Genomic DNA, 26,130 nt, shown 5'->3' with positions numbered 1-26,130 from the left:
GGAAATGAGGAAACTGGTGAAATCCACGTTGATTCCATGTGGTTGGAGGTCCCAAGGCAGAAAATGAGATGTTCTTCTTTCAGGTATCAGGTGGTGAGAGTTTGACGGTGGAGGAGACTCAGGACTTGCATGGCCTTGGCAGAGTTGGAGGAGGAGTTAAAGTGTTCGGCCACAGGGTAGTGGGGTTGTTTAGTGCATGTGACCCAGAGATGTTCTCTGAAATGTTCCACAAGTTGACATCCTGTCTCCCCAGTGTAGAGGAGACCACATAAAGAGCAATGGACACAGTAGATGGCAGGTGTAAGTGCAGGTAAATCTCTGTCAGATGTGGAAGTATCCTTTGGGGACTTGGATGGAGGTGAGGGGGGATGTATGGGTGCAGGTTTTGCACTTCTTGTGGTGGATGGGGAAGATGCCGGGAGGGGAGGGTAGGTTGGTGGTGGGCATGGACCTAACAAGGGAATCATGGAGGGAATGGTCTCTTCAGAATGCAGATGGAGATGAGGAGGGAAATATATCCCTGGTGGTGGGGTCTCATTGTAGGTGGTGAAATGTTTGAGGATGATGTGCTGTATCCAGAAGTTGGTGGGGTGGATGTTGAGGACCGAGGGGTGTTCTGTCCTTGTTGCGATTAGAAGGGTGGGGTTCAAGGGCAGAGGTGTGGGAAATGGAGGAGATGCATTGGAGGGCATTGTCGACCATGTGGGAGGGGAAACTACGGTCTTTGAAGAAGGAGACCATCTGGGATGTTCAATGGTGGAATTGGTCCTCCTTGGAGCAGATGCGCTGGAGGCGGAGGAATTGGGAATAAGGGATAGTGTTTTACAGGAGGCAGGGTGGGAGGAGGTGTAGTCCAGGTAGCTGTGGGAGTCGATGGGATTGTAGTAGATGCCCGTGTTTATTCAGTCACTGGGAATGGCAATGGAGGGGACCAGGAAAGGGAAGGAGGTGTCAAAGATGGTCCAGGTGAACTTGAGGTTAGGGTGGAAGATGTTAGTGAAATTGATGAATTGTTCAACATCCTCATGGAAGCACAAGGTGGCGCCAATACAGTCATTGGTGTAGCAGAGGAAATGGTGCCAGTGTAGCTGTGGAAGATGGACTGTACCATGTACCAGATGAAGAGGGAGGCACTGCTGGGGCCCATGTGGGTGCCCCGGCTACCCCTCTGGTCTGATGGAAGTGGGAGGATTCAAAGGAGAAATTGTTGAGGGTGAGGACCAGTTCAGCCAATCAATTGAGTGTATCAGTGGAAAGGTACTGATTGGGTTGGTGTAAGATGAAGAAGCAGAGGGCTTGGAGGCCTTTAGACATGGCAGACAGATGTGTACGGGGACTGGATGTCCGTGGTGAAGAAGTGACATTGCGGGTTGGGGAAACGAAAGACATGGAGGAGTGGAAGATGTGGGTGGTATCCTGAATGTAAGTGGGGAGTTCCTGGGCCAAGGGCGACAGGATTGTATCAAGGTATGCAGAAATGAGTTCAGTAAGGCAGGTGCAGGCTGAGACGATGGATCGACCTGGGGCAGTCAGGTTTGTGAATTTTGGGTAGGAGGTAAAACTGGGCAGTGCAGGGTTCCCGAACTATGAGGTTGGATGGGAGATCCCCTGAGGTAGTAAGGTTATGGGTGGTCTGGGAGATGATGGTTTGGTGATGGGAGGTGAGGTTGTGTTTGAAGGGGCAGCAGGAGGAAGTGTCCGCGGTTGGCACCTGGCTTCGGCGATGTATAGGTCAATGTGCCAAACTACCACTGCGCACCCCCAACCACCATGCCACCCCCACCCCCCTCCCCCATCTGTTGGTTTGATGGTGATGTTGGGGTTGGAGCAGAGGGCTGTGCATTGCGAGAGTGAGAGGTTGGAGTGGGTGAGGGGAGTGGACAGGGTGAGATGGTCAATGTCACGGTGGCTGTCGGAAATGAAGAGATCATGGGTGGGTAACAGACCAACATGAGGTGTCCAGGTGGATGGGGTGTGTTGGAGGCAGGAGAAGGGAGCCTCAGAGGGTGAGTGGGAGTCCTGATGGGAAAAGTAAGCACAGAGTTGGAGGCGGTGCAAGAAAAGTTTGACCCTGATAGAAAAAGTAAGAATGGAGGCATTTAATTTGTGGTTTTGGTTATCTCAATTGGTTGGTTTGTGATGAGGTAAAAACAATGACTGCAGATGCTGAAAACCAGATTCTGGATCAGTGATGCTGGAAGAGCACAGCAATTCAGGCAGCATCCGACGAGCAGCAAAATCGACGTTTCGGGCAAAAGCCCTTCATGATGCAGAGTGAGGCCAACGAGGGGGATTCAATTCCCACACCAACTGAGGTTACGATGAAGGACTCTCTTTCTCTTGCCATAGGTGTGGTGACCATCAGGATAAACAACCTCTAATGAAAGAGCAGAGTCGAGAGTGTGACGCTGGAAGAGGACAGCATGTCAGGCAGCATCCGAGGAGCAGGAGAATCAATGTTTCGTGCATAAGCCCTTCATCACCAATGCTCATTCCTCAAGAAGGAATTATGCCCGAAACGTCGATTCTCCTGCTCTTCGGATGCTGCCTGACCTGCTGTCCTCTTCCAGCACCACATTCTCGACTCTATCGGCAAGTTGACTTTACTTTGTTTGATTGAACTTGAGTATTCTTGTTCATGGTATTGCACCTTTCAATCTCATTTTTAACCATCCACCTGTTTAGTCAAATTAGTCAAAAACAGGTTGTTTCACAGAACAGCAGCCCCAACTGGACCTTCAGCTATGTAAGCTTTCTGCTGGCAGCTGACACACAGCACAGCTTGTCTCAACAACAAATGAATGCAATAATTATGGTATCTGTGCTTAAATTTGTAAACCACAATACTGTCTGGCCTACAGATTCCCCGTGCCACAGTGACCAGTATATTGCCCAGATCACACTGGCCAGCAGTTGGCAGTCCCACCCTCATTCTGATGGCCCACGCAACACTGATCTACAGATTGCCAATACTATTGACCAGCATATTGTCCAGACCACACTGAGCAGCAGCTGGCACTTGCCACAGAGACCAGCAGATGGCCAACACTGACCAGCAGATGGCATATAACAAACAGTGAAATTCACAACTAATCTTGGAGGAACTGTTGGGCGAAGTTCACAGCACAGAATCAGATAAGTTAATTGTTGTTTTAAGTCTGTCCAAGAGAAAGGCTGCAGTAGTGGGTACACTGGATTCTTTCTGGATTATATGTTTTTGATAAGTCTCTTGATTAAACCTAAAATATAAGCCATAGCTATTAATTTAACCTGGGGCAGTGTTTGTAGAGTAATAAGATGGTGTTATTTTCAGGGTCTGTACATTGTGAAGGAGCAAAAATGGCCTTTGCAGTGATATGCACTTCTTGTCAGATGTGGGAGTTTAAAGAGAGTTAAAGGGTTACTGCGGATTATATCTGCCATAAATGCTGTTGGATGCAAATCTTATCAGATCGAGTTGCTCGGTTGGAGAGACAGAGAGAAGCGATGAGGAATTTGCAACACCTACAGTATGTAATGGATGTCAGTTATAGAAGGGGGAAAAGTCTCAGATACAGTCACATAGATGGGTTAACTCCAGGAAGGGTAAGAGAGGTAGGCAGCTAGAGCAGGAGTATTTTGTGGATATACCCATTTCAAACAGGTATGCTGTTTTGGAAAATGTAGGGGGTGATGGATTCTCAGGGGAACGTAGCACGAACAGCCAAGTTTCTGGTATTGAGACTGGCTCTAATGCAATGAGGGGTACTTCGGGTTCCAAGAGATCAATTGTGTTAGGGGATTCTGTAGTCAGAGGTACAGACAGACATTTCTGTGGCCAGCAGAGAAAAAGCAGAATGGTGTGTTGTTTCCCTGGTGCCAGGATCAAGAATGCCTCAGAGAGGGTGCAGAATGTTCTCACGGGGGAGAGGGGCCAGCAGAAGGTCATTGTCCACATTGGAACCAACGACATTGGAAGGGAAAAGGTTGAGATTCTGAAGGGAGATTACAGAGAGTCAGGCAGAAATTTAAAAAGGAGGTCCTCAAGGGTAGTAATGTCTGGATTACTCCCAGTGCTACGAGCTAGTGAGGGCAGGAATAGGAGGATAGAGCAGATGAATGCATGGCTGAGGAGCTGGTGTATGGGAGAAGGATTCACATTTTTGGATCATTGCAATCTCTTTTGGGGTAGAAGTGACCTGTACAAGAAGGACGGATTGCATCTAAATTGGAAGGGGACTAATACTGGCAGGGAAATTTGCTAGAACTGCTTGGGAGGATTTAAACTAGTAAGGTGGGGGGGGGGGGTGGGACCCAGGGAGATAGTGAGGAAAGAGATCGATCTGAGAGGGGTACAGCTGAGAACAGAAGTGAGTCAAACAGTCAGGGCAGGCAGGGACAAGATAGGACTAATAAATTAAACTGCATTTATTTCAATGCAAGGGGCCTAACAGGGAAGGCAGATGAACTCAGGGCATGGTTAGGAACATGGGACTGGGATATCATAGCAATTACGGAAACATGGCTCAGGGATGGGCAGGACTGGCAGCTGGATGTTCCAGGATACAAATGCTACAGGAAGGATAGAAAGGGAGGCAAAAGAGGAGGGGGAGTGGCATTTTTGATAAGGGATAACATTACAGTCGTGCTGAGGGAGGATATTCCCGGAAATACATCCAGGGAAGTTATTTGGGTGGAACTGAGAAATAAGAAAGTGATGATTACCTTATTGGGATTGTATTATAGACCCCCCAGTAATCAGAGGGAAATTGAGAAACAAACTTGTAAGGAGATCTCAGCTATCTGTAAGAATAATAGGGTGGTTATGGTAGGGAAATTTAACTTTCCAAACATCAACTGGGACTGCCATAGTGTTAAAGGTTGAGATGGAGAGGAATTTCTTAAGTGTGTACAAGACAATTTTCTGATTCAGTATGTGGATGTACCTACTAGAGAAGGTGCAAAACTTGACCTACTCTTAGGAAATAAGGCAGGGCAGGTGACTGAGGTGTCAATGGGGGAGCACTTTGGGGCCAGTGACCATAATTCTATTCGTTTTAAAATAGTGATAGAAAAGGATAGACCAGAACTAAAAGTTGAAGTTCTAAATTGAAGAATGGCTAATTTTGACGGTATTAGGCAAGAACTTTCAAAAGCTGATTGGAGGCAGATGTTCACAGGTAAAGGGATGGCTGAAAAATGGGAAGCCTTCAGAAATGAGATAACAAGAATCCAGAGAAAGTATATTCCTGTCAGGGTAAAAGGGAAGGCTGGTAACTATAGGGAATGCTGGATGACTAAAGGAATTGAGGGTTTGGTTAAGAAAAAGAAGGAAGCATATGTCAGGTACAGACAGGAGAGATCGAGTGAATCCTTAGAAGAGTATAAAGAAAGTAGGAGTATACTTAAGAGGGAAATCAGGAGGGCAACAAGGGGACATGAGATAGCTTTGGCAAATAGAATTAAAGAGAATCCAAAGGGGTTTCACAAATATATTAAGGACAAAAGGGTAACTAGGGCCCCTCAAAGATCAGCAAAGCAGCCTTTGTGTGGAGCCACAGAAAATGGGGAAGATACTAAATGAATATTTTGCATCAGTATTTACTGTGGAAAAGGATAGGGAAGATATAGACTGTAGGGAAATAGATGGTGACATCTTGCAAAATGTCCAGATTACAGAGGAGGAAGTGCCGGATGTCTTGAAATGGTTAAAGGTGGATAAATCCCCAGGACCTGATCAGGTGTACCCGAGAACTCTGTGGGAAGCTAGAGAAGTGATTGCTGGGTCTCTTGCTGAGATATTTGTATCATCGATAGTCACAGGTGAGGTGCGGGAAGACTGGAGGTTCGCAAATGTGGTGCCACTGTTTAAGAAGGGTGGTAAGGACAAGCCAGGGAACTATAGACCAGTGAGCCTGACCTGGGTGGTGGGCAAGTTGTTGGAGGGAATCCTGAGGGACAGGATGTACATGTATTTGGAAAGGCAAGGACTGATTCGGGATAGTCAACATGGCTTTGTGCATGGGAAATCATGTCTCACAAACTTGATTGAGTTTTTTGATGAAGTAACAAAGATGATTGATGAGGGCAGAGCAGTAGATGGACTTCAGTAAGGCGTTCGAAAGGTTCCCCATGGGAGACTGATTAGCAAGGTTAGATCTCATGGAATACAGGGAGAACTAGCCATTTGGATACAGAACTGGCTCAAAGGTAGAAGACAGAGGGTGGTGGTGGAGGGTTGTTTTTCAGACTGGAGGCCTGTGACCAGTGGAGTGCCACAAGGATCGGTGCTGGGTCCTCTATGTTTTGTCCTTTACATAAATGATTTGGATGAGAGCATAAGAGGTACAGTTAGTAAGTTTGCAGATGACACCAAAATTGGAGGTGTAGTGGACAGCGAAGAAAGTTACCTCAGATTACAGCAGGATCTTGACCAGATGGGCCAATGGGCTGAGAAATGGCAGATGGAGTTTAATTCAGATAAATGCGAGGTGATGCATTTTGGGAAAGCAAATCTTAGCAGGACTTATATACTTAATGGTAAAGTCCTAGGGAGTGTTGCTGAACAAAGAGACCTTGGAGTGCAGGTTCATAGCTCCTTGAAAGTGGAGTCTCCGGTAGATAAGATAGTGAAGAAGGCGTTTGGTATGCTTTTCTTTATTGAGTATTGAATACAGGAGTTGGGCGGTCATGTTGTGGCTGTACAGGACATTGGTTAGGCCAGTGTTGGAGTATTGCATGCAATTCTGGTCTCCTTCATATTGGAAAGATGTTGTGAAACTTAAAAGGGTTCAGAAAAGATATACAAGGATGTTGCCAGGGTTGGAGGATCTGAGCTACAGGGAGAGGCTGAACAGGCTGGGGCTGTTTTCCCTGGAGCGTCGGAGGCTGAGGGGTGACCTTGTAGAGGTTTACAAAATTATGAGGGGCATGGATAGGATAAATAGGCAAAGTCTTTTCCCTGGGGTCGGGGAGTCCAGAACTAGAGGGCATAGGTTTAGGGTGAGAGGGGAAAGATATAAAAGAGACCCAAGGGGCAACTTTTTCATGCAGAGGGTGGTACGTGTATGGAATGAGCTGCCAGAGGATGTGGTGGAGGCTGGTACAATTGCAACATTTAGGAGGCATTTGGATGGGTATATGAATAGGAAGGGTTTGGAGGGATATGGGGCGGGTGCTGGCAGGTGGGACTAGATTGTGTTGGGATATCTGGTCAGCATGGACAGGTTGGCCTGAAGGGTCTGTACATCTCTATGACTCTATATACCACTCCAACCTACAGATGGCTAATGCTTCTCTGACCAGCAGATGGCACTTATCACATTAACGATCAGATGGCTATTACTGTAATGACCAGCAGATGGTACCTACCACATTAACCAGGAGATGGCTGTTTTAGTTTAGCATTGTGATTGGAATTTCATATTTAGATGGAATAAATAACAAAACATTACAACACAAGAACATGCCCTTCAGAACCATCATGTCTATTCTGACCATGATGTCATTCTAAATTAATCCTGTATGTCTGCACATGGTCTGTATCTCTCTATTCTGTCTGTTTATGTGTTTATCTAAGTGCCTCTCAAGCTTTGCTATTGTACCTGCTTCTACCACCTCATGTGCCAGTGCATTCCAAGCACCTACCATTCTCTATGTAAAAAAATTGCCTAACAGAAACTTTTCCCCTCTCGTCTTAAATTGTTTCCCTATTATTTTACATTTCCACCCTGGGAGAAAGACACTGACTAGTCACCCTATCATTGCCTCTCATAATTTTATATACTTCAATCAGGTCACCTCCCCCCCCCCACACATACACACGCACACACACATACACTTCTGATGCTCTAGCAGAAAACAATCCAAGCTTGTCCAACCTCTCCTGAAAGCCAGTACACTCTGATCCAGATAAGCTCTTAGCAAACCTCCTGAGTTCAAATGAAGAGTCACCAGACTTGAAACATTAACTGTTTCCACAGATGCTGCCTGACCTGTTGAGTTTCTCCAGCAATTTCTGTTTACCTTCTGGTAAACCTCTTTTTCACCCTGCCTAAAGCCTCCACATCCTTCTGGTAGCTTGGTGACCAGAACTGTATCCAATATTCCAAATATTATCGAAATAAAGTTCTATACAGCTGCAACATAATTTGCCAGCTTTTAGACTCTGTTTCCTGACTGATGAAGACAATCATGCCATTTACCTTCTTTAACACCTTATCCATGGGTGTTATCACTTTCAGGGAGCTATGGACCCAGTAATCTGTCTGTACATCAGTTCTCTGAAGGGTCCTGCTATTTACTGTATACTTTTCTCTTGCGTTTGACCTCCCAAAATTCATTGCCTCACACTTGCCCTTGAACTCCACCCCTCCGACCGCAACAAGGATATAACCTGACCCCCGCTCCTCACCTTCCACCCCACCAATCTCTGGATACAACATATTATCTTCTGTCATTTCTGAGACCATTCCCTTTGCGACTCGCCCGTTAGGTCCACACCCCTCACCAACCCACCCTCCACTCCCGGCACCCTCCCTTGCCGCTGCACAAGGTGTAAAATCTGCGACCACACCTCCCCACCTCACCTCCATCTAAGCTCTCAAAGGATCCTTCCACATCCTGCAGAGATTTTCCTGGATCTCCACATAGGTCATCTATTGTGCCCATTGCTCTTAATGTGGTCTCTTCTAACTTGAAGAGACAGAATGCCAACTCACGAAGCATTTCAGGGAATATCTCTGGAATACGTGTATCAAACAACCCAACCACTTTGTAGCCAACCACTTCAACTCACCTTCCCGCTTTGCCAAGGACATGCAAGTCCTGGGCTTCTTCCACTACCAAATCCTAGCCACCCGATGCCTGGAGAAAGAACGTCTCATCTTCCACCTTGGGATCCTCCAACAACACGGGATCAATGTGGATTTCACCACCTTCCTAATTTTCCTTCCCTCCACCTCATTCCAGATCCAACCCTCCAACTCAGCACCACCCTCTTGAACTGTTCTACCTGCCCATCTTCTTTCCCACCTATCTGCCCCACCCTCTGCTCTGACCTTCCACCATCTCCCCCACCTGCACCTACCTCTCGTCTTCCAAGTTACCTTGCCCCGGGCCCAAACCTCCTTCCTATTTATCCCATAACCCCCTTCCCCCACGCCTCCCCCACATTCCTGATGAAAGGCTTATGCCGGAAATTTCGACTCTCCTGCTCCGAGGATGCTGCACCTTTCCAGCGCCAGACTTTTCGAACTCTGATCTCCAGCCTCTGCAGTCCTCACTTTCTCCTGGATTAAGCATCGGCCTTTTCTCCGCCCAACTTTCCGACTGATTTAGATCAAAGTCACAGAATCCCTGCAGTGCAGAAAGAGGCAACTTGCCCCGTGGATTCTGCACTGGCCCTTCTATGAGCATCCCTGCAGAACTTGCTTACACTCTTTCCTGCTTCCCTTGCATCCCTCAAGATCCTTAATTGATTTCAGTTTCCTAAACCTTACATGAAACAAAGAGGTGCCAACGCTGGAGATTGCAAACGTAAGCACAAATTGCTTGCGAAACTCAACAGGTCTGGCAGCATCTGTGAGGGGAAAGCGGAGTTAACGTTTCGTTAATGTTTACAAGTCCGGTGGCTCTTCATCAGAATGATAGCAGCAGCGGGGGGGGGGGGGGGGGGCTGAAAAATATTTCTTTCTGGATTCTGTGCGTAAAATTAAATAACTATAAGCCGTCGCTAATTGTGCTGAAAGCTCTCCCGTTCTGTAATGGCTCTTTTGGAATATTGAAATAGCGGTCACTTCGGAAATAGACGTTGGTGTATTTTGCCTTGGTACAGTTTACGCGTGCTCATGAACGCAGGGGATAAGCAGGAATAAGCAACAAGAAGAAAAAACGAATTGGGGATTTGAAAGCAGCCTTTAATTTTGAGATGAGTCGGTTCAATGTGCAGTGCTTGGCTTCGTGATGATTTCCTGTTCTAGTCTTTCCGCTCAGATTTTTGTTTTGGGGAAAACAACTTTTCACAATCCCTTCATTTGTTTGCAGTTCAGCTCAGTAGCTGTTCCGATGAATAACGCGCAAACTTAGGTCTGAGTTCACCGTGAGCGGAGGCAGCGGGAGGCGCTTTGAGGGCAGCCAGTGAAAACAGAAAGTCCCTCCTTTGAGTTTTAATGAAACTCGTCAAATTCTATGTAATTGGGGCGCTACTTTTTGGAGGAGGCGTCCAGCATTGTTGGAAGATTGGACAGGGCGGAAAGATTAAGCTGTCCACAGACCCGCTGTCGGTGTGTATTGGGTTCTGCAGAGGTTTTTTTTTCCCAGACGAATTGATATTTCCATGTGGAAGGGGTTGGTAGTTTCACATTAGCATTGGGTTGCCAAAATTAAATCAGATTTTCATTTGAACCGTTCACTCTGTGTGTATGTGTGTGTGTGTGTGTATTTCCCGCCTTCTTCGCCCCTCATCTGACCTTTGAGTTTTCCATCGCGTTTCCAGGACCAATCGCAGCTCTTGGGCGTCTTCAAAAAGGAGTGGGGTCAACGGGACCTTCCATTCGGCGCGGACTGGCCAGGAGCACGTTCAGATAGTTAGTGTTTCCACATTCTCCCTCAGAGCCCTTCCAACACAAGAGACACTGAGGCAGGGCTCAGAGTGAGGGGGCAGCAAAGGGGAGACGTCCCTGGTTTGCATGTGAACGTTTCGAGAAACGACATTTCTTGAAATCCATTTCCAAAGTTTGCCTCAGGCTGGTCTGGGGAGAATCGGCGCAACGTGTCTCTTTATTTTTCCCGCTCCTGGCCACTAGTGAAACACACTGTCCCTCCGGATGTATTCGGTAGGTTCGAGCCGAGTCTTCGACCCCTATGTGCAGGTGATCCAGAACGCCAACATCACGCAGTACATCTGGACCAAGTCCTTGCTGCAGCCCCTGTGGGACTACCTGCGCTCCCAGCACCAGGATGCCCTCCGCTCGCCTCTCTTCCCCGTGGTCATCTCGGTCTCCACCTATTTCGCCGTGTGTACCTTCTACATGATCCTCGACCTGCTGGCTCCCAGGTGCCCGCTCATCAGGAGGTACAAGATCCACCCCGAACAGCATGTCACTTGGGAAGACATATTCAAGACCCTGTGGCACACTGGCTACAACCACCTGATCTATGTCTTTCCAGCCGCCGTGGGTCAGTGGTACTGGCGGCCGCCGATCCCTCTACAGGAGGAGGCACCGCTGGTCTCCGAGTTTCTCATTGGCATCCTGGGCTGTACAATCCTCTTCGACTTCCAGTACTACTTCTGGCATATGATGCACCACAAAGTCCGCTGGCTCTACACCACCTTCCACGCCATCCACCACGAATACTATGCCCCCTTCTCCTGGTCCACTCAGTACCTCTCCGCCTGGGAGTTGGTTAGCGTTGGCTTCTGGACCACCATCGACCCAATTATCTTGCAGTGCCACTGCCTCACCGGGTTCGCCTTCATGGTCTTCAACATCTGGATCTCCGTCGATGATCACAGCGGCTACGACTTCCCCTGGGCCCTTCACAATCTCATCCCGTTCGGCCTATGGGGCGGCACGGTCAAACATGATGTTCACCACCAGAAGCCTCAGAGCCACTTCGCGCCTTTCTTCTCTCACTGGGACTGGCTCTGTGGGACTCACTGTGAGTGCAAACGCTCGCCCGCCGTCCTGGAGATGCAAACAAAGAGACGCAAAGCGAGCGAAGACCAAAACTGACAGCCACGACGAAGCTTCACCTCATCAAGCTGGGAACCCCCAAGGGAAAGCCGGCTGAGCTGGTAGAAATTATACCAGTCTTGAGCAATGTGAACTGTAGGTATATTCTAATGCTCACAGACTCTAGGTTATATTTATTGTAGAGTTTTTTTTTAAGAAAAACAAACATTTTGAATGTGGCCAAGTGTAAATATATACGATATTTAGGAGTCTTCCATTTTATTATTTCAACTAAGCAAATATATCATAACAATGTCCGGCTTTAACAATGTGCCAGATTTTGGAATGTTTCGATGATCTTTTGTAACATAAAGTGGAAACAGCCAGATGAACGCTCTGTCTTCCCCATTCAGTCTGTTTTCCAAATGTGCGCCCCTTCCACTGAAAGGAATAAACTGTGTATCTTTAGAGGGGGCGCGGAATGCGTCAATGTAAATACGTTTTTTTTTGGAAAATATTGTATGTCTTGGAGTTTAAATAAAAGCGATCACTTCGTACTCACTCGATACCGTGGTCAATGTTTTTGAGCAGAGGGGAGGAAGATAATGAAGAGACGGTGGGACATCCAGTAGAAAGTGTTGGCACAAAACTCTTTACCACAACAAACTTGTTTTCTGAAATTGCTGGAGAAACTCGTCAGGTCTGAGAGAAAACAGAGTTAACGTTTCGAGTCCAGTGACCCTTATTCAGAACTCTTCTTCAGTTACCGGGCTCGAAATGTTGACTGTTTTTCTCTCTCTGCAGATGCTGACTTTGTCAAACATTCTGTTATTGTTTCAAATCTCCAGCAGCCCCAATTCTTTGTTTTATGTACTTATATACATCTGAATTGTTACTTTATTAAGGTTTGTTTTAAAAACTTTGACACATCTGATGGGTCGGCAGAAAGCCAACAACTCGCGGCGCGGTTAAAAGAACCTTATTTAAATCATTTTTACAATGCTGGGCTGTAGGCAGAGACAGTCTTCCCTGGTCAATGACCTCTGATCCATTGACAAAGTGGCCGCCGCACCGCTCTCTGACTGCTGCGGTCTCCCTTTCTTGGTAGTCTTTTTATCCAGATGTGACCGGATTACTCTTCACGCAGTTTATAATATCTGCAGGCAATTGTGGGTGCCTTATTTACACATATTCCACCTCAAAGTCACCCTGCCCTGCGCTTTGCATAATGCAACGTATCCTAGATGGAGCCTGACTCCAAACATTGTCTGTTGTTTTCTCTCCACACATACTTCCGAGTTTCTCCAGCACACTTTTTTTTACTTTTCGTTTCGTCCTGCCCTTTCCGATGCAAAAAAAAGCAAAGACCTTTTATTAAAAATGGTTCATTAGTTAATTTAAATTGCCTGTAGTGTTAGGTAAGGGGTAAATTAAGGGTATAGGTGGGTGCGCTTCGGCGGGTCGGTGTGGACTTGTTGGGCCGAAGGGCCTGTTTCCACACTGTAAGTAATCTAATCTAATCTAAAATTTATAACAATCTTACTTTAAACATTATAACTATTAAACCAACAGACGAGAGGTTGAATCGAGGTGACAGAGTTTATGTAAATACGAGCACATAGTCCAAGAGGGATATGTTACAGTAACACTAGTTTGAATCTGGTTGCAGTGTTGGAAAAAGTTACTCCAGGAAGTCATAGGATACCCAGTGGATTCATCCAAATTTAGCAGAACTGGCACCGTGGTTCAGTGGTTAGCGCTGCTTCACAGTGCCTTAGACCTGGGTTCAATTCCCGCCTCAGGCGACTGTCTGTGTGGAGTTTGCACGTTCTCCCCGTGTCTGCGTTGGCTTCCTCTAGGTCTCCGGTTTCCTCCCATAGTCCAAAGATGTGCAGGTTAGGTGAATTGGCCGTACTAAATTGCCCATAGTGCGAGGTAGATTAGTCAGGGGTAAATTTAGGGGAATGAGTTTGGGTGGCTCTTCGGAGGGTCGGTGTGGACTTGTTGGTCCGAAAAGCCTGTTTCCACAGTGTAGGAAATCTAATCTAAACGGGAAAGGTGATTAAAAAGAGTTTTGAGATACTGGGACTTGTTTCACGGAGGCAGAATAGGCCGAGATGATTAAAGAATGTTTTTATTAATTATGGAAATGTATTGATAGGGCAAATAAATAGACTATTTCCTCTGCTGGAGGTGCGGTGCGGGTAACACGAAAGGAGATATTTATAGAATGAGTTGAGGACAAATAGGGGAAGGGAATATACGATGAACAATAGGACCCTGGACAGCACAGTGGATCTGAGCTACCTTTATGCGCATATCCACTGGTCCCTTGAGGTGTCAGAATAGATCGGTAAAATGGTTAAGAAGGCATATGGGAGACTTGTCTTTATTGACCAAGGCATAGAGTTTAAGATCAGTGATACAGAAACTATATAACATGTTGGTTAGGTGACAGCTAGAGTATTGTGTGCAGTTCTGGAATCCACATTATAGGAGGGATGTGTTTGTACTGGAGAAGGTGCAGAAGAAATTTACCAGGATGTTGCCTGAGCTGAGGAATTTTAGTTGTGAAAAGAGATTGGACAAACTGGATTTGTTTTCCTTAGAGCAGAGGAGACTGAGGGAGGACATATATAAAATTAGGAGGGGTATAGACCAAGCTGGGAAGGAAACTTTTGCTGGAGGGATCAGTATGCAGCATAGGTTTTAATTAAGGGCAGGAGGTGCAGAGGGGATGTCAAGGGAAAGCTTTTTCATCCAGGCTGTGGTGGGAATCTGGAACTCACGACCTGTAAGGTTGGTAAGGGCAGAAACCCTCAGAGCATTGAAGGAGAATTAAGAGGTACACATGCAACACTAAAACAAACAAAGTTATGGGCCATGTGCTGAAAAATGGGATCCTTGGCAGCATTCCCAATGCCAAGGTGAGGCTGTCAGAATGAAGGGGAGAATATGATGATGCTGTCATAGGGACATTGCTGCAGAACCAGAAAAAGTGGCAAGGAATGTAAATGAGACAAAAGTATTCCAAACATCAGTTTGGAACTGAAGGTCTTGACTCCCTCAGTCAAAGGTTTGGAGCTAGGCCAGAGGAAAAGATGAATACTCTGTGGTCCTGTCCTCCAAATGCTCCTCATAGCCATCACCACCATGGACTGGTGACTACTGCTGCCTTTTCCCAGGCAGACTAGCCCAATGAAGTGATAGCAAGTGAGGTTCATTTGTGAAAATAAAGCTATGGCTTTAAGAGATGTATTTTGGCTTTTTATGAAAAGAGGTTGAAACAGAAGTGTAAGTGATCCGCTCCAAACCAATAAAGTAGACAGCTTGGGTTTTTTTTAAGTTGCAAAAGAATGAACAGCGATTGGTTGAGAAGGAAGTGCCAGAACTTGAAAGAATGCACTTGCATGGGTAAGATTTTCTCATGTCAGTCAGGAGGAGCAGGTAAAGAAATTAAAATTTTAAGAAGTATGGCAGCAAATAAATCATTGATGGTGAAAGATGAGGAGATTTATAATTCGGAAAGAGTATTGCCAGAAAAGGTGGTGATCTGTGGAATTCATGGTGAGCAGAGTAGTGTTCTATTTTATAAATTGAGAGTGGGGAGTCCAACGAAAAGTGGTGAAGTGGTGTTTGAAGTAATAGAGAAATTCTTGGTTCCAGAAATACAGGTTGTCCTTGGTAATGATATAGCTGGATCACAGTTGGGAGTGATGTCTACTCTGGTTAAAACGCCAGTGGAAATTCAGACAGCTAAGGTACTTTAGGAGGTATATCCTGGGATTTTTTTTCTTTCTTGGCTGCATGGTAACCAGGTCACAAAGCCACAGGCTGAACCAGGAGGAGAAATCAAGGAATAAAGTTAAGGAAGTTGAAGTTCAATTATAAGAAACTATATTTGATCAAACAATCAAGAACAAACAAGAACAGGTGGAGGACCAAATGGATATTTTTAGCTTGGAGAAATTAGCTGAGTTATAACAGAAAGATGAAAAACTAAAGCAGTTGTATCAAAAAACATACTCAGAAGAAAAATCTCAGTGTATCCCAGAATGTTAGTACATTAAAAATTAAGTCTTGATGAGGAAATGGGGACCAGCACATATTCATGTGGATGAAAATGCAGAAGTTCACCAAGTTGTATGACTGGATTTTAGAAAGAAGGTGTTGTGGGTACCACATGAATTATCAGTAGGAGGTCATTTGGGGTAAGGAAAACTCAAGCCAAAATTTTGTGAATCCAAGGAAAGGGATGGGACCAGACAGAGTACCAGGCCGTGCACTCAGAGCATGCGCAGATCAACTGGCAGAGGTTTTCTCGGACATCTTCAACCTCTCCCTGCAGCAGGCCACTGTTCCTGCCTGTTTCAAGAGGGCCAACATCACCCCTGTACCTAAGAAGGCTCATGCAGCATGTCTCAATGACTACCCCGCCCTGTGGCCCTTACTTCAGTGGTCATGAAGTGCTTTGAAAGGCTGGTCATGGCATTAATCAATTCCAGCCTCCCCACTATTTTGGACCACTCCACATTTGCCTATCGGACCAACAGATCCACGTCAGATGCCATATCACTTACCCTTCAATCCTCCCTAGAACATCTTGATACCAAGAACAGCTACTTAAGAATCCTATTCATTGACTACAGTTCAGCTTCAACACTATTATCCCCTCGAGACTGATTACTAAACTTAGTCATCTCAGACTAAGCCACACTCTCTGCAACTGGATCCTCAGTTTCCTGACCCACAGGCCACAATCAGTGAAGATTGGGGCCAATATTTCATTCTCATAAATACTCAACACTGGAGCCCCCCAGGGATGTGTACTCAGCCCCCTACTGTATTCACTGTACACCCATGACTGCGTTGCCACATACCAGACGAATGCCATTTACAAGTTTGCTGGTGACAACACCATAGTTGGTCGAATCTCAGATGGCGACGAAACAGACTACAGATGGGAGGTGGAAGACCTAGAAAAATGGTGCACTTAGTTCTCAATGCTGGCAAAACCAAGGAACTCATTATTGACTTTTGATGGATGTTACTCATGTCCCTCTACACATTAACAGCACAGAGGCAGAACATGTTAAGCTCTTGGGACTGGTCATCCACAACAAGCTTTCTTGGACTCTTCATATGGACGCACTGGTTACAAAGGCCGAACAGCATCTCTTCTTCCTCAGGCAGATGAGGAAATTTGGCATGACAGCGAATACCCTTGCCAACTTTTATAGGTGCACCATTGAGAGCATTCTGTCTGAATGTATCACTACCTGGCATGGCAAGATTGGAGATAGTTACAGAGAGTGGTGAACTTGGCCCGGACAATCACAAAGGCCAACATCCCATCTATAGAATCCATCTACCAGGCCCACTGTCAAGAAAAGGCTGCCAGAATTCTCAAAGATACATCCCACTCTGTCAATGTTTTTCGACAACCTCTACCATTGGGGAGAAAGTACAGAAACCTGTTTCATAACAGTTTCGACTCTCCTGTTGTTAGAATACTGAATTGACTCACAAACTCTTAACATTCGCCTGTACCTGTGTTTTTGTTTTTGCTGCTGTTTACCTATTATTTACTAATCTATGCTACTTAACTATGTGATCTGCCTGTATTGCTCGCAAGACAAAGCTTTTCACTGTGCCTCGGTACACGTGACAATAAATTGAATTAAATTCAATTCAAAATCTTTTTTTTGGCTTGAACTGCACAGAGAAAACCAGCACTCTTAATACTAATTCCTAGATATGAGGAACTTTTTACAAGAGTCTTAATTGATTGCATAGGACCCCTACCTAAATCAAAAAGTGGGAAGCAGTATTTGTTGACCATAATGGATGTGTCTACAAGATTTCTAGAGGTCATTCCATTATGCAATATCATAGCTAAAAGGATTGTAGAAGCATTACTCAATGTTTTACTGGATATGGACTGTCCGCAGAAATACAATCCGATCAAGGGTCAAATTATAAAGGTGGCAGGACAAGAAAACATATTTGCCGCTGCATTGTCACAACTATGATGAAGGAAGATGAAGATGTTCAGGAGTGAAGAAATGGATTGAAATGGACTGAAGTGTTGAAAGTTTGCAAGCTTAGAGTCAATGTAATACATATGCATTGTAGGGTGCTAATAGAGTAAGGGTACAGGTTTTTAAAATGAAGCTTTTTTTATATTGATGGTTCATTTTTTAAGGGGGAAGTGTGACAATACTATGGCTTTAAGAGGTATATTTTGTCCTTAATTTTTTTTTTATGAAGCGAGGTTGACAAAGAAGCACAGAGTGGTATGTTCCAAGGCAATAAAGCAAGCAGTTTGTGAGGCCTTGAGCTTTTATTAAGTTGGAACAATAGAAGCAGCATGAAGGAGTAGGTCAAGTTCCCACAGAACCAGGATTCTAATTTAACTTTCAGGAGTTGTTGGGCTTTAGAAGCTGCTACACATTTATGGTGCAGTAAAACACAAATCCTCTCTTTCTTTCTCTCTCTCACACACACTCTCACACACTCAGAGTTTTCTCTTGATGTTCTTTCCTCTTGGACTGGAGATTTGCATGTGAGACAATCTATCTTACTGAGTTTGCCTTTGTCACAAGTGTGTTCATGGAATGTTACTATATTGGAACAGTTGCAGTTTAGTAGTTAAATATCTATTATTGTTAAGTTTTCGAATAGAGTTAATTTATTCCAATTCTTCTTTCTTTTATTTGTATTTAACTATAGTATAACAATAAAATGTGATTTCCTTCAAATCCGGTATTTGACTAATTGAATTTCATCCTGAACACAATGGAGAAAGTGAGGACTGCAGATGCTGAAGAGTCAGAGTTGATAAAGCATGGCACTGAAACAAACACAGCAAATCAGGTAGCATCTGAGGAACAGGAGAGTTGATATTTCAGGCATAACCTTTCTTCAGGATCTCTAAAGAAGGGTTATGCCCGAAATGTCGACTCTCCTGTTCTTCAGATGCTGCCTGATCTGCTATGCTTTTTCCAGGTCCAGGCTTTATCAACTCCTGAACACAATGCCTTACACTTACCTTTAACAAAAAGAAAAACTTGTAGTCTAGGCTATCTACTTAACATATTTTGAGGAGGTTTGGTCTGGCCCATAACACATTCTAGTAGACCTCTATATCCAATGCCCCGTCATTCCCCACTATGGTTATATCCAAGTTCAGTGGGACTTTGGAATAAAATTTGAGCTTTGGCCTAGGGGAACCCACAGGCCAATAGGGAGATGGTGAGGCGATAGCATTAGATTTGGATTACTCTGCCAAGAGCTGGAACCGATAGAATGGGCTGAATGGTTTCCTTCTCTGCTGTGAACTTCTATGATTCTTCACGGACTTATCTGGTGCTTTTCCATTGGGTGCAAATCAGGGAGTAAAATCACAATGAAATCACAGTGAAGATGAAATTAAAGACTGAGCCTATTGCAACTTTGCTCAACAACACAGTAATGCAATAATGATTGTACCTGTGGGCTCCAGATCCCTCAGTGATAGGTTTCTCATTTATTTTGTGCTGGATACCTGCCAGGTTTCACTGATTGGTCTTTTCCCAAGATAGTTACCCCGGAAATGTATGACATAAATAACCCTGTCTATCTCCTGAGTAATTATACAGCTGGCCCTACAATCATTCACACAAAGCCTGATTCTCCTCCTCAGTCCACCCAACTTCCCTTCCTGACTCCTAACTATGGTCCCACCAGACCCAACTGCCCACCCTATCCAGATTGACTCCCAACCACCCAACTACTCCCTCCCAATCCTAGCCCCCAACCTGCACCACCACTCAAATATCTCCCCAACCACCTGACTAAACCCATGGACAAATCCGACTACTGCCTGACCAGCTAACTAATCCTGATCCAACTATCCCTTACCTACTTGACTACCTTCCCAACCTCACCTGACACTCCCCCCATCAACCCAACCCAACCACAAAACCAAGTGCACATGGGTCTGAAAGGATTAATACTCAGGAGCTATATAAGCATCACGCACAATCATGATGTGATGTGGATTTGTGGACAGAACAACATAGGATCTTGAAAGAATAAGATCTAACATCGAGTCTTCCTCAAAGTGATTCAGTAATGCCTATCATATAAAGGTAACTAGTAATCAATTGCTAACATGTAATAGACTAAATCTTGTTAACCATATAATACTCTTCAAGATAGACCAGGATGTGGTTTGCCTCTACCACACTAGACCAAACAGGTCCTGTAGTTTCCTCCACTTAAAGTGAATGGTGGCAGCAGCCTTCACCATGAGCATACAGTGTAGAGAGCAGGACTGCCCACGCACTGAGGTTGGCAGCAGTATGGTTCTGATTTGACTGCACATTTGACAAATAGTGAAGAGCAGTGTGAGATTGGCTGGAACAGACTTGCTCCCATGGCAAATCAGCAGCAGATAAGAGCTGAAGATTTGAGAACCCTAAGAAGGAAACATGACAATCTTCAACAAGGAAGAATACTCCAGTAATGGGCTTAAGCATTTCAGATCTGGTAAGAGAATTCTACAGCAGCAGAATGTGCAACTCCCTGGGTGGCACACTGGCTTCGAGGTTAGCACTGCTGCCTCACAGTGCCAGGGACCCAGGAAATTCCAGCCTCGGGCGACTGTCTGTGTGGCGTTTGTGCATTCTCCCCGAGTCTGCGTGGGTTTTTGCCCTGCTTCAGTTTCCTCCCACAGTCCAAAGTTGTGCAGGTTTGGTGGATTGGTCATGCTAAATTACCCATAGTATTTAGGGATGGTGTAGGTTTAGCGCATTAGCCATGGGAAATGTTACTGTGATAGGGTAAGGGTATGGGTCTGGGTGGGATGTTCTTCAGAGGGTTGGTGTGGACTCATGGGGCTGAACAGCCTGTTCCTACACTGTAAGGATTCGATGATCCTATGGATTCTATGAAGCAGGATTAGTAATGCCAAAGTAGAAACAAACTACATTGTGAAGCAATGTTGTCAGAGCAGTTCCCCATCAACGTTCCAGTGGTGAGTGAACAGACATTGGGATCTCATTGAGTAAAGGTTACAGTCCCTGGGGAAACTCTACAGGTAAATAAAAATAATCCAGACTGGTAAAACAAAAACATTTTTAAAATAATTTAAAAATCAGATTGAGTATTATCATGATAATGAACAAGCACCATGAGGCACAACTACAGTAAAGGAAGTAAAGAGCCACAAAAAAAAAATTAACCTGAAGACACAAATCTGGGAGTTTTGCAAAGCCAGTAATTAAAGCGATAATGTTCTGAAGAAGGGTCAATGGACTCGAAACATTAACTCCCTTTTCTCTCCATAGATGCTGAGTTTCTGCTGAGTTCCTCCAGCAATTCTGTTTTTATTTCAGGTTTACAGCATCTGCAGTTCTTTATTTTATTAAAGTGATAATGTTGGACAAACTAAAAGTCTAAGCAGACTTGCTCTAACAGCTATGTAAAGTTTTGGAGACTGTATTCATGCCACAGTGGAAAAGGAGAGCTCCTTCAAAGGAGCCACAATGAAAGCAGGAATCATTCATTTCAACACGGAGGCATGGGAATCACTCAGTAAAAGAATGTGAATAAAGCAGGTATTAGTGAGGTTGCAAATAGCAGGATTCAGAAAATGATACAGTTAAAAAAATGAGAATCCTTCGTTTTGCCCTCGAACGTGGAATTCCTTTAGATATAACATAGAACATAGACCATTACAGCACAGTACAGGCCCTTCGGCCCTCGATGTTGTGCCAACCTGTGGAACCAATCTGAAACTTAGCTATCCTACACTATTCCATTATCATCCATATGCCTATCCAATGATCATTTAAATGCCATTAAAGTTGGTGAGTCTACTACTGTTGCAGGCAGTGTATTCCCCGCCCCTACTCCTCTCTGAGTAAAGAAATTACCTCTGACATCTGTCTTATATCTATCACCCCTCAATTTAAAACTATGTCCCCTCGTGCTAGCCATTGCCATCTCAGGAAAAATGGTCTCCCTGCCCACCCCATCTAACCCTCTGATTATCTTATATGTCTCATTTAAGTCACCTCTCAATCTTCTCCTCTCTAACAAATACAGCCTCGAGTCCCTCAGCCTTTCCTTGTAAGACCTTCCCTCCATACCAAGCAACATCCTAGTAAATCTCTTCTGCACCCTTTCCAAAGCTTCCACATCCTTCCTATAATGTGATGACCAGAACTGTACGCAATACTCCAAATGTGACTGCAACAGAGTTTTGTACAGCTGCAGCATGATCTCATGGTTCTGAAACTCAATCCCTCTACCAATAAAAGCCAACACACCATATGCCTTCTTAACAACCTTATCAACCTTGCTGGCAACTTTCAACGGTCTATGTACCTAGACACCGAGATCTCTCTGCTCATCTACACTACCAAGAATCTTACTATTAGTCCAGTACTCTGCATTTCTGTTACTCCTTCCAAAGTGAATCACCTCACACGTTTCTGCATTAAACACCATTTGCCACTTCTCAGCTCAGCTCTGCATCTTATCTATGTCTCTCTCTGTAACCTACAACATCCTTCAGCGTTGTCCACAACTCTAAAAACCTTAGTATCATCCACAAATTTACTAACCCATCCTTCTAGGTCATTTATAAAATGACAAACAACAGTGCACCCAAAACAGATCCTTGCAGTACCCCACAATAACTGAACTCCAGGATGAACATTTCCCATCAACCACCATCTTCTGTCTTCTTTCAGCTAGCCAGTTTCTGATCCAAACCACTAAATCACCCTCAATCCCATACCTCTGTATTTTGTGCAACAGCCTACCATGGGGAACCTTACCAAACACCTTACTGAAATCCGTATGCACCACATCAACTGCTTTACCCTCATCCACCTGTTTGGTTATCTTCTTAAAGAACTACTAAGATTTGTGAGGCACAACCTACCCTTCACAAAATCGTGTTGACTATCCCTAATCAACTTATTCCTTTCCAGATGATTATAAATCCTATCTCTTATACCCTTTCCAACACTTTACACACAACTGGAGTGAGGCTCACTGGTCTATAATTTCCAGGGTTGCCTCTACTCCTCTTCTTAAACAAGGGAACAACATTCGCCATCCTCCAGTCTTTTGGCACTACTCCAGCAGACAATGATGACATAAAGATCAAAGTCAAATACTTAGCAATCTCCTCCCTGGCTTCCAAGAGAATCCTAGGATAAATCCCATCCGGCCCAGGGAATCTATCTATTGTTACATTTTCCAGAATTGCTAACAGCTCCTCCTTATGCACCTCAATCCCATCTAGTCTTATAGCCTGTATCTCAGCATTATTCTTGACAACATTGTCTTTTTCCTGTGTGAATACTGATGAAAAGTACTCATTTAGCACTTCCCCTATCTCCTCTGACTGCACGCACAACTTCCCATTACTATGCTTAATTGGCCCTAATCTTACTCTAGTCTTTCTTTTATTCCTGATATACCTATAGAAAGCCTTAGGGTTTTCCTTGATTTTATCTGCCAACAACGTCTCATGTCCCCTCCTGGCTCTTTTTAGTTCTATCTTTAGGTCTTTCCTGGTTAGCTTGTAACTCTCAAGTGCCCTGACTGAGCCTTCACCTCTCATCCTAACATAAGCCTTCTTCTTCCTCTTGACAAGAGATTCAATTTCCTTAGTAAACCACGGCTCCCGTGCTCAACAACTTCCTCCCTGCCTGACAGGTATATAGTGATCAAGACCACGCAGAAGCTGGCCCCTGAATATGCTCCACATTTCATCTGTGCCCATCCCTTGCAGTTTCCTTCCCCATCCTATGCATCCTAAATCTTGTGTAATTGCTTTGTAAATGCCTTCCCCCCGCTATAACTTTTGTCCTGCAGTTTATACTTATCCCTTTTCATCACTAAATTAAACGTAACCAAACCACTATCACCAAAGTGCTCACCTACCTCCAAATCTAACACCTGGCTGGGTTCATTCCCAGTATCAAATCTAATGTGGCCTCGTCTACAACTGTGTCAGGAAACTCTCCTGCACATATTGAACAAAAACTGACCCACCTAAAGTACTTGAACTATAATATTCCCAGTCAATATTTGGAAAGTTAAAGACCTCCATAACAACTTCTCTGTCACTCTCGCTCCTATCGAGGATCATCTTTGCTATCCTTTCCTCTATATCTCTGGGACTATTTGGAGGCCTATAGAAAACCCCCAACAGGGTAACCTCTATTTTCTTGTATTTAATCTCAGCCCATACTTCCTCAGTAGATGAATCCTCAAAGCTCCTTTCTGTCACTGTAATACTGTCCTTGACTAACAGTGCCACACCACCCTGTCTTTTACCATTTTCTTTGTTCTTACTAAAACATCTAAACTTTCGGAACCTGCAATAACCATTCCTGTCCCTGCTCTACTCATGTCTCTGAAATGGCCACAACAACGAAATCCCAGGTACAACCCATGTTGCAAGTTTTCCCACCTTATTCCAGATGCTCCTGGGGTTGAAGTAGAAACTTCTTCCTTGCCGGTGCCTTCTTGAGATCTTGAAATCTTAGTTCTGACCTCAGTATTCTCAACCTCCTATATACTCAAACTACAATTTAGGTTCCCATCCCCGGTGAATTCGTTTAAACCTACCTGAAGAGCATTAGCAAATATCTCCCCAGGATATCGGTACCCCTCTGGTTCAGGTAAAGACCATCCTGTTTGTAGAGGTCCTACCTACCCCAGAAAGAGCTCCAATTATTCAGGAATCCGAAACCCTCCCTCCTGCACTATCTCTGTAGCCACGTGTTCAACTCCTCTGTCTCTCTATTCCTCACCTCGCTAGCATGTGGCACGGGCAACAAACCAGAGACAACAATCGTTTGTTCTAGCACTAAGCTTCCACCCTAGCACCTCAGTAGATGAATTTCTGCCTTAAATCCCCATCTCTCTTCCTACCTATGTCGTTGGTGCCTATGTGGACCATGACTTAGGGCTGCTCCCATCCCCCTCAAGGATCCTGAGAACACAATCAGAGGCATCACGAATCCTGGCACCTGGGAGGCAACACACCAACCGTGAGTCTTTCTGTTCCCATATAAGAAGGTGAGAATACTACATTTCAGCTGCAAAAACTGGGGAAATACTCTAGTACAGCATCAAAGAGCAGCAGAACTTCTATTGCTGCAAGATAGAGGTATTTTAAGCAAACACCCGATACAATCAAATTTGGAAGACATAGCATTAGAACTAATATTGCCAGAAAGACATAATTTCAGAGATGTGTCAAATAGATGACAAAATTAGACATGTTGGAGAAAATTATTTCTGATGTACTGAATAGATTCCAAATCAGAAACTAAATTCAAAATTGAACAAGTGAATACACTACTATATGCAATTGTAAACATAACTGAACATGTTGTGGATCACCAAGTGGTATATAAACACCAGATTCTTTTGAAGAGATACTGAAGGCCTTTGATGATTAATTCAATCTCAGAACTAATAAGATTCTTGAAAGAGGAGAGTTAATAGAAAATTTTAATGTTCAGGGGAAATCATGGATGATTTCATTAATGATTTCTAAAGATTAGTGGATAATAGGACCATGGTTGTTTCAAATCAGAATTTATTAGAGCCAGAATTGTTGTAGGAACTGCTGATGAATCTTTGTTCTAGTTATTCCAATGCAAAGCAGATTTGCCTCTGGAGAAAGCCATTCAGATAATGAGTGAAGAACTCTAGAAGCAGTACAGGTCAATCCTAAAAGATCAACTTTTGTATAGGAGATCAGAGGAATTCATTCAATTTTTAAGGAACAAAAGCACAAATGATGCACTTGAAAAATGAGTAGGGCAAGCAACAGACACTAAAGTCTTTGTCAACACTGACAAAGGCACAGACTGTACCCAACTACTAAATGTCACAGAATGGGCGGCATGGTGGCACAGTGGTTAGCACTGCTGCCTCACAGTGTCAGAGACCTGGGTTCAATTCCTGCCTCAGGCGACTCTGTGTGGAGTTTGCCTATTCTCCCCGTGTCTGCGTGGGTTTCCTCTGGGTGCTCTGGTTTCCTCCCACAATCCAAAAATGTGCAGGTTAGGTGAATTGGCCATGATAAATTGCTCGTAGTGTTAGGTGAAAGGGTAAATGTAGGGGAATGGGTCTGGGTGGGTTGCGCTGCGGCAAGTCGGTGTGGACTTGTTGGACCGAAGGGCCTGTTTCCACACTGTAAGTAATCTAATCTAATCTAATAACCCACTTCTCGGTTTCCGAAAAGCAAGAAATCAAATAGCCACCGATGAGATATAACAGTTTACAGCAGAAGAAGGATCTAAAGTATTCCTCACTGAAGCAGATGCTGCAGACCTTACATTTATATCTAATGTCAATGGTCATCTCACAAATTTCAAATTTGACTATAGAGTGAGTGAAATTATAGTAGTAGACGGTAATCCATGATTTAGAAAACACTAGACACTAGACACTA

At 44.5% G+C, this 26,130-nt stretch overlaps 1 protein-coding gene across 1 annotated transcript; it reads left to right on the top strand.

Moving 5' to 3' along the window:
* Positions 1-9,961: 9,961 nt before the first annotated feature.
* On the top strand, positions 9,962-12,211 carry ch25hl2 (cholesterol 25-hydroxylase like 2). Its single transcript, XM_043721353.2, has one exon. It carries the CDS (start codon positions 10,806-10,808, stop codon positions 11,712-11,714), a length of 909 nt encoding a protein of 302 aa, XP_043577288.2. The 5' UTR covers positions 9,962-10,805; the 3' UTR covers positions 11,715-12,211.
* The last annotated feature ends 13,919 nt before the right edge of the window (positions 12,212-26,130 follow it).

The sequence above is a fragment of the Chiloscyllium plagiosum genome, unplaced genomic scaffold, assembly GCF_037043375.1.
Source record: "Chiloscyllium plagiosum isolate Xiang-an unplaced genomic scaffold, Cpla_swu_hap1 HiC_scaffold_2, whole genome shotgun sequence".
Classification (NCBI taxonomy): Eukaryota; Metazoa; Chordata; class Chondrichthyes; order Orectolobiformes; family Hemiscylliidae; genus Chiloscyllium; species Chiloscyllium plagiosum.
This window is presented reverse-complemented; position numbering and strand designations above follow the sequence as displayed.

Bases quoted from the DNA above. Each gene is read 5' to 3' on its own strand.
- ch25hl2 (XM_043721353.2), top strand. From the start codon at position 10,806: ATGTATTCGGTAGGTTCGAGCCGAGTCTTCGACCCCTATGTGCAGGTG.